At 39.4% G+C, this 9870-nt stretch overlaps 1 protein-coding gene across 1 annotated transcript; it reads right to left on the reverse strand.

The window, feature by feature from the left end:
• Window positions 1–4895: 4895 nt before the first annotated feature.
• On the reverse strand, window positions 4896–6056 carry LOC137639578 (uncharacterized). The gene is made up of 2 exons (XM_068371841.1): window positions 5945–6056; window positions 4896–5293 (listed from the first exon to the last, which is right to left on the reverse strand). The coding sequence occupies exons 1-2, from the start codon at window positions 6054–6056 to the stop codon at window positions 4896–4898; spliced, it is 510 nt and encodes a 169-aa protein (XP_068227942.1).
• Between the last annotated feature and the right edge of the window lie 3814 nt (window positions 6057–9870).

Consider the following 9870-nt stretch of genomic DNA (forward strand, 5'->3'; position numbering starts at 1 on the left):
CACACATCTAGTAACTAAGCTCTCACCTCTCACAGTAAATGAATATCCTCTGAAGAATACTTATGAATTTTTAGAGTTGATAAATTCTGTCGAATATGCAAATAACCGTTATGTGCAGCTTCGACATAGAAAGTTTGTTTATAAACATTCCTTTAAGAGAAACATTGGAGATAATTCTTGAACAACTTTTCCCTAACCCAGAGAACATTTTCGAAGATTTCAATAACAAACAATTCAAAATACTATTAGAACTAACTACCACTACATCCAAATTCATGTTTAATGAGACGTTATAAGATCAGGTAGATGGAGTAGCAATGCGATAGCCGTGTGGACCTACCTTGGCAAATATATTTCTATGTTATTGTGAAGGGAAATGGCTGAGTGATTGTCCTGTGGAATTTAAGCCTTTTTTGTACCGTCGATATGTAGACGATACATTTTTACTTCTAAAAAATTTAGGTCATATAAGCTAGTTTTTATATTTTTTAAATACAAAGCATCATAATATAAAATTTACGAAAGAAAGTGAACAAAATGATATTTTGCCTTTTCTCGATGTTTTGGTCTCTCGGAAACATAATACCTTTCTAAACCTCAATATTTCGAAAAACATTTTTACGGGACCAAGAATCTACAAAATTAATTCAATAAAAACGCTGTTATATAGATGTTATCGTGTATGTAAAAACTTGTCTGGGGTTTCACGAGGAAGAAAAATTTTTAAAATCCTTTTTTATTAACAAGGGGTTCCCTCTGAACCTCTATTACAATCAAGTCAAGAAGTTTTTAGGGAAAAGTTAGTCAAAATTTTGCAATTCAAACGGCCAGTAAGAAAGAGTTATGTCTCCTTTCCGTACTATGGCTATGTTTCGGAGAGACTAAGAACAGAGGTTATGAGTATTGTGGGGAAGTGTTATCCCCATTTGGAGTTAAAAACAAATTTTTACTAAGAAGCTTTCAGATGGCTCACTTTTTGAATATAAGGGGAGTCTACCTAGTCCCTTGCGTTCCAGTGTCATATGCACTTTTCAATGTACACTCTCTAATGAGTGCTACACTGGAAGCACATCTAGACAGCTTCAGTGTAGGATTTCGGAGCACATGGGGACATGGTACGAACCAATATACCTTTAAAGAAGAAACCAATTTCAGCTATTTATGGCTACACATTTAAATCTGGTCATGTAATTTCCAAGGAAAATTTCAAAATTACAGACAGACAGTAGTGTCAGCCAACTGAGAATCTTGGAATCTTTATACATTTTAAGACATAACCCAGCTTGAATGAGGGCTTACCTATTCAGTTGCCGGTGACCCATTGATCCATTTTCTGGTCTGGGGTTGCTGCTCTGGATGGGTGGTCATCCTGCGGGTGACTAGGTATATTAGTAATAAGTCTTTTATGTGGTTTTATGTTCTTTGATTGGTTTGATTTTAGAGCCAGTTGGGCAGTTCTTGGAAGTATATCTTCCTAATTATGTACTTATGATGATTTTTATTAATTTTATTAATTCTACATAATGATAATTGCAGATAGGCTGAAGACAGAAGTTATGTCGAAAGCTACGAAACAAAGATGATAGCAGCATTGAACATTTTATATATATATATATATATATATATATATATATATATATATATATATATATATATATATATATATATGTATATATATATATATATATGTATATATATATATATATATATATATTTATATATATATATATATATATATATATATATATATATATATATATATATATATATATATATATATGTATATTCGTTTATATATTCAATCTTTTATCTATATGTTTGTACGCGTGTAAATATGGTTATGTATTATTACGTTGATACAGTTCTCTTGTAGCACTTGGAGAACAAGTAGAAAACAACATGTATGAAAAGCGAAAGACTTGTGTGAGCTGGTTACCATATCTAAATAGAGGAAAGTAGCCACCGAACAATAACAAGCTAACCCTTTGAATGAAGAATGATTTTTCTGTTTTCTTGGTGCTGTCAGGTGTATGGGTTAAAACAGCAAATGTGTAAAAGATAGACAAGACTATTCGGTTTGAGTGTATGTAAAGAAAAAATAGCCGTAAACAAGTTGGCATGACCTTATCTGTAGCTGTCTCTTGAAAAGTGGGATCATCTAGCAACTTATGTATTGATATGGTAGACACCATTGTATTTTTTTTTCTTTGCAGCCACCATTTATAAAGTGAAGGCTCCAAAGAAAAATAAAGGTATAGATCTACCAAATTCATTTTACATAAACTGTGTCCTGGTCAGTAATACCTTAATTCTGTCTGCGGTTAATAAGACTAGAATTCTCTTTCCCATGAAACGTTATTTCTCCTCAAAGAGAAAAGTGAAAGAAAATGTATTTCTCTTTCTTCTCTAAGAGTCTTCCAAACACAGCCAAATCGATACAAACACGCTTGAATGAACAATACGGACTTTCTTATCAACTGTAATTGCGCACCTATAATGCGGTAACAGCCTCATGATTATCATGACCTTAGATGTGATTGAGCTGGGGATGGAAGTCGACACTTGATATAGAACACCGATTTGTAAGTTGTGATATGAGCAAGACCCATGCTGTTAAAGGGTCGCTTGTGATGTATGGTCTCTAATATACTTTTATGATTTGGTGCCACATAGCAGATAGACAATGCATTATATTCATACAATCATCTCTCTCTCTCTCTCTCTCTCTCTCTCTCTCTCTCTCTCTCTCTCTCTCTCTCTCTCTCTCTCTTAATATCGACTAGTTCTATGATGAAATATATGATGTCGCGGTGTGTAATGATTCATTCAATAGAATAGAACTATGATTATGAAGTATTGAGAGATAAAACTAATGTTATTGGGTATAGAAGCAATATTGCACGAATAGCTTCTAGAAAATAATTATTTTCTTGCAGAATTAATGTCTATGCTTAAAGGCATTTCGTTATCAATAACTCTGATATACGTTATTTATCCAGGCATGTATTGTTATAGTTTCATTCAATCAAGATCTACTTGACTGCACTCTCTCCACCTCTTCGCACATCTCATTGAAGTTGCAAATATTAAGGTTCACCTTTTCGATCTTTCCGCTCCCTTTACCTATGTGAATTTATCTGTGTCATTTCTATTTCCAGAAATATTTAACTTATTTTTTTTACAATAGTAATTGAACTACATAGACACGTGTATCCATGGGTGACCAAGAGTATGTATTGTATCCTGTGCTGCGTGCACATACTGGTGCATATATGTGACTAGATCAAAGTTATGCATTCCTTATCTTGTGACTATTTGTTAAAAATAAAAAATAAAGAGATAACCATCAAATGGAAATGACACCAACTGAGATACTTACCTTTTAAACGTCGACCAAATTTATGCCATTATCAAACATGGTGTGCTATAACCACCACTCCCCATTTATGCATTTTTTTTTTATTCAAAATGAAAACAATTCTACTTATACCTTCCGTTCATTAACTTTAGTGTATCATTGAAATCATCTCTCTCACTAGAATGGAGATGTTATCATCCTTTAACACATTCCATTAATTTTTATTTTCTATTTCAACGAGGCTCTGAATGTTTCACGCTTAGATTAATTTTAAATAGATACACTTTTGGTGTATTCTATGCCTCGATGTACTTCTAAATCGATGCCGTCTCTATTATCGTACCAGTAATAGCCATGAGAGAAGCTGCCAGAAAACTATAAAAGCTCAATTGGGATCACCATCGTGCGGAAATTACTAGTTGTTTTCGTTTTAAACGCTCCATTGATAGGTGATTATCACGGCACTTGCATTCATTGGTTTTCTTTTACTTTTCCAGCTATTTTCCCCTGTGAAATGTTTCCTTTGTGGAAATTGAAGAGAGCTAGTTGCTCATAAAATAGAGAAAGCTATGTTTAAACTACAGTAATGATATCTTTTCATTTCACTGTTTTGAGAAAACATGAATATTTGCAGCGGGAGCCTTTATTCTTTTAGTAAACATTTGGTTACGGTAAATGTAACTGATATGTCTCTGTTAAATATTGCTACACGGGTTTCCAGGGCTACATGTGAGACCAGTGGGAAAAGGGAATTTTCGTCTTGTATTCTATATTCAGATTCTCGACTTTCTTTACCGTAGCGCAGTCTTTCTTTATGCAGATAGATGAAGATGTGTGCTCTTGCTTTTCCAAGAGAAGCTTGCGGGATTTTGGTTTATTATGATCTGTTACTTATATTGCAACAAGAGCAAACACTTAAACGTAAAATAATGGACCAATTTAAGTATATATATATATATATATATATATATATATATATATATATATATATATATATATATATATATATATATTCATATATATACATATGTATATATAAATATATATATATATATATATATATATATATATATATATATATATATATATATATATATATATGTATGTATATAAATATAGTATATATGTGTATATAGCTTCATAAGGAGAGATGAAAACCACTGAGCACTTTATTATAGACACATCGAGTATACTGTATATACACAATAGTTTCTGGGAAGAAGGTCACAAAATACAACATGCTATTTCTTGTCCAACCGGCAACCGGTTCTGTGAACAGTTAACAAGGAGAAATAGGCAGACAGGTTGATTCAAGTTGCTGTCAGTGTGAGGGGAGAGCAAAGATACAAAGGATGATATATACAAAAAAGAGAATTGTCGTTACAATGTACGATCGTGTGACGCACAGGTGGTACATGGCTCCTCCCCTAATAATGACTTACTGTACATGTTAAATAGGGCGCTCTGATCTAGTGAGGTGAACTGTAGGCGGGTCATCTGTCAGGAGATAAGCAGGTTTTAGACGATCAAAGGAGACCTAGTCTTCTTTGCCACGAATGTTTAGTAGGAATGCTCTCGGACTGCGTGGCATCACAAGGAAAGGGCCAGTGTAAGGGGGCGTTGGCGGTGGCTTGCTAGTGTCGTTGCATAGGAAGACGTGTATTACAGAGTGCAAGTGTGTTGGTATATGATGCTTCGCTGGGGGCTTGTAAGTCTGGCGGCAAGGAGTAAATTTTCCCACGAAGTGAAGTATGTGCTGGAGATCGTTGGATGAGGTGGTAGAAGGAAAACATTCGGCAGGGACGACCAACGAGTAGCCGTACACCATTTCAGCTGCCGAGACATTCAGGACGTCTTTAAAAAAGGTCCTGAGTCCCAAGAGGACCCAGGGATGCTGAGTAAACCAGTTGGAATCCTTGCAGCAGAACATCAAAGCTGCTTTGAGGGTGTGATGAAAACGTTCAACCATTCCATTGGCAGAGGGGCTGTAGGCAGTTGTCTGATGTAGGGTAATGCCCAGGAGATTCGTTAATGATGTCCACAATTGAGAGGTGAAAGTGGTACCTCTGTCAGAAGTAATATGTTCAGGGATACTAAATCTTGCTATCCATCCTGAGAGTAAGGCAGATGTACATGAGGCGGACGTTTCAATTTCCATGGGAATGCCTTCAGGCCAATGAGTTGAGCGGTCGATGACGGTAAGCAGGTAACGATGTCCTTGTGATGTGGGTAGGGGGCCTACAACATCGTTGTGAATGTGGGTGAAATGACGCTGAGGTTGAGGGAAGGTGCCCACTCCTGAATCCGTGTGTCGATGTACTTTGGAAGTTTGGAAAGAAGTACAGGCACGTACCCAATCATTAGAATCCTTAGTAATGCCGTGCCAAAGGAATCTCGTCTTCAGCAGCTGCACAGTAGATCAGTGCGAGAGATGTGAAAAGCTGTGAATGAAATCAAACACCTGTTGGCGCATGAGAGCAGGAATCCACGGTCGTGGTCTACCAGTACTGAAGTCACAGAGGAGGGTGGTATTGGAGTCGTCTTTGGGGACGTCTTCCCAACGGAGGGATTTGCAGGATGTCCTACATGCTTGATACTCTAGATACTGTCGCAAGGCTTCAACTAAGGCGTTGTAATCTAATCCCAGTTGAACGGCAGCCAACGTGTTTCTTGACAGGGCATCGGCACCGGGATTCATTTTCCCAGGGACGTGTTGAAGGGTGCAATTGTATTCAGCCATGGCGGAGAGATGTCGGCGTTGACGGGCGGACTAGGTGTCAGACTGTAAAGTGAAGGCGTGCACCAGAGGCATGTGGTCTGTGCGAATGAGGAAGGGCGTACCTTCTAGAAATGGCGAAAGTGATGGACAACCAAGTACACTGCCAGCAATTCGTGATCGAAGGTAGAATTACCCGATTCTGCCTTGGACAGATTTCTGCTGAAGAAGGCCAATGGGTGGAGCAAGCCGTTGACCCCCTGTTCAAGTACTGCACCAATAGTGACGTCGCTGGTATTGGTGGAGAGAAGGAGAGGGGCATGTGGGATGGGAAAAGTGAGAACAGTAGCGGTTGAAAGGGCATTCTTTGCGTTGCAGAAGGCCACTTCTTGAAGGTGGCCCCACTTCAGGTCTTTTGGCTTGCCCTTGAGGGAGGCGTAGAGGGGAGCAAGAGTGGCGGTAACAGCTGGCAGAAAACGGTGATAATAGTTAATCATACCCAAAAATTCTTGCAGTGCTTTGACGGTCGAGGTCATGGGGAAGTTTTGAACGGCTAAAACTTTCTCAGGGAGGGGATGCACTCCTTCAGGAGTGATGTGCTGCCCTAAGAACAACACTTCGTTGGCGCCAAAGGTACAATTGTTGTACCAGACTACAACGCCATTTTGTTGCAGGTGGTCGAGCATGATACGCAGGTGACGGAGGTGTTCCTCTTTCGAGGAAGAGAACACAAGTATGTCATCCACGTAACATACACAGAAGAGGAGCTCCCCTATGATCCCCTCCATGAGACATTGAAAAGTAGCCCCAGCATTACAAAGGCCAAAACAGGAGTAATTGAAGGTGTATATACCGAAGGGAGTGGTGATGGCGATCTTGGGGATGTCATCTGGGTTGATAGGTACCTGATAATACCCCTTCAGGAGGTCGAGCATGGAGAAAACCTTCGCATTTGTGCAGGTAGGAGGTCACGTTGGCGATGTTTGGGAAGGGTAGTGATCTGGTCTGTTTGCATGTTCATGCACCTGTAATCCCCACACGAACGGAGGGAGCCGTCTTTCTTCAGGTCGATGTGTAAGGGTGACGACCATGGGATGGAGGCCTTTTGGGAAAGGCCCATTTCTTCCATTTCGGCAAACATCTGTTTGGCGGCTGCCAATCGATCCGGTGCCAGACTTCTGAATTTGGCGAAGACTGGGGGTTCCATCGTCTTGATATGGTGATAAATACCATGTTCGGCAGGAGCCGTGGACGTTTGGCAAAGTTCTGGACGGAAAACTTCCGGGTATGACGTGAGGAGGTGGACGTAGGCATCCGTGGGCATGGTGATGTGGAGAGCAAGGTTGGAGGGGGCGGGTTGAAGAGGTGTCGACAAGTACGAGTCTGCGTTGACCAATCGTCGGTGGGCAACATCGACCAGAAGGTGGAAATGAGAGAGGAAATCCGCACCGAGGATTGGCAATGTGACGTCAGCAATGAGAAACTTCCAATTGAATTTGTCATTTCTAAACGATAATGTGAGGTTCTCGTAACCGTAGGTGGGTATTGCAGATCCGTTGGCAGCTACCAGGCGGACATCGTCAGACATAGACAGAGTACGTCTTGTCCTGAAGAGTTCCCTTGGCAAAAGAGAACAACAAGCACCTGAGTCTACCAAAAATCGCATGCCCATTCCTACATCATGTAAAAATAATAGATTAGAGTTCATGGAAGGCCACCACCATGAGCAATGGCCTACTTAAAATTTTTTTGGCCACTGACAATCTTTGGCACATTTCTTCGCGGCAGCCCCGAATCTGGAGAGGTAGTAGCAAAATTCCGGCTGATGGGCGGTAGTAAGGGGCTGTAGAAGTCGTTAGTTGGGGCGCGAGCGAGTGGTGGGTGATAGGTGGCTTTGTCGCTGCTCTGACACGTGACTGGGTAGGCGTGTGTGTCCTACGGTATTCACGTCAGCTTCGGTTGACATTGAAAAGGTGTCTTCTTCATCAGGAGTGGAGGCATTGATGGAGATCTTGAAATGGCTGTCCATAAGGGCGACAGGTTTGGTCATCAAGTCCTTTATGGGTAAACTATCGACATCGGGTATGGCAGCGCGTACAGGTTCGGGTAAACGGCGCACCCAAGGGGCACGAAGTAGATTCACCTTATGGGGAGAGCTGTCTGCGGCAGGTTGCAGGCGAGCGATACTGGTTATTTCCCTGAGAGCGAGCGAAGCCCTTTAGTCCCCCAACAGCTGTGGAGAGAGCATAAAAAGCTTTGCTATACGGGCGACTGACGACGGCGAGTACTGCTGCAGAAGGTATGTTTTGAGGGCGTCATACGCTATTGGGGTGTCTCCTTGTTTACAAAGCCAGACCGAGATTTCCGGGAAGGTGTCCTCGGGTATCGCCCCAAGAACATAATCTGCTTTGGTGGTTAAGCGAGACACACCCTTGATGTGGAACTACTTCTGCACGCTGAAACCAAGTAAATGCCTCTCTGCTGGAGAACGACAAAATTTTCAATAGGGCGGCACCAACATCCATTGATTCCGCTATTGTATATGTGAGGGGGGGGGGGGGGGGGCTGGAAGCGGGAGGAGCGATTTGAATTCTTGGGTCACCAATGTGACGGGCCAAGAGTAGGCTGTGACTCAAAGGTGAAATGAAAACAACTGAGTACTTCATTATAGACACATCAGGTATACATACACACTAAGTTTCGGCAAGAAGGTCACAAAATACAACATGCTATTTCTTGTCCAAACGGCAACCTGTTCTGGTAACAGTTAACAATTATAAATAGGCAGACAGGTTGATGCAAGTAGCTCAAAGTATGAGGGGAGAGCGAAGATACAAAGGATAATTTATACAAAAAAGAGAAATGTCGTTATTATGTACGCTCGTGTGACACACGGTTGGTACAGTACAGTTCACTGCTGAGAGAGCTGCCTACGAACCATATGCGCAGAACACTTCGAGAGGTCCACCCGAACTGGTCGCTTTTTGGCCACGTTTATCCGGTTGAGGATGAAAAGGTCTCTACTCAATTGACATTGGAGGATAAAAGATCATATTATCACCTGCGTGATAAATTTTGATACTAAATATTTCAAGGTAATATATCCATATAGAGAAAATACCTTTTAAAAATCGCCGAGTCTATTGAAATACATATTCCCAGAGACGTATTTGACAGTGATGAAATTTCATTTACTTTCTTATTAGTTTGAGTTTTTATCATTACTTCATTATTCTTGTTAATAATTTATCTTATTGCTAAATGCTGTCCTTGTCTTCATGATACGTATATGGAATTTTTTTTTTAATGCACATATATTTCATATATATATACTGTCTTTATATATATATATATATATATATATATATATATATATATATATATATATATATATATATATATATATATATATATATATATATATATATATATATATATATTATAAGATGATCCCTTGTCTGGGAACCAAACATATAATATAATATATATTCCGGCTGGCAAGCTATACAACCTCTTGAGTTCCAGAGTCACCTGTTTGTTTTTACATTAAATATGTTACCCTTGAAAATATTAACAACCGAGCTCTAACACAGCTGAGTAACTCCCAGACAGCAATATATAAAACACTGAATATTAAAAGGTCTCTTAAGTACACTCAGAACAACACTGGATAATTATTATCAATAACTATTTAAAACCTCCTCTTACTACGATTCATAACAGGATACGAGCGAATATGAAATAAACACCGATGATTGGAATAATACACTATTTATAAAAATAAATAAATTTTGTA

Source organism: Palaemon carinicauda, chromosome 4, assembly GCF_036898095.1.
Source record: "Palaemon carinicauda isolate YSFRI2023 chromosome 4, ASM3689809v2, whole genome shotgun sequence".
NCBI lineage: Eukaryota > Metazoa > Arthropoda > Malacostraca > Decapoda > Palaemonidae > Palaemon > Palaemon carinicauda.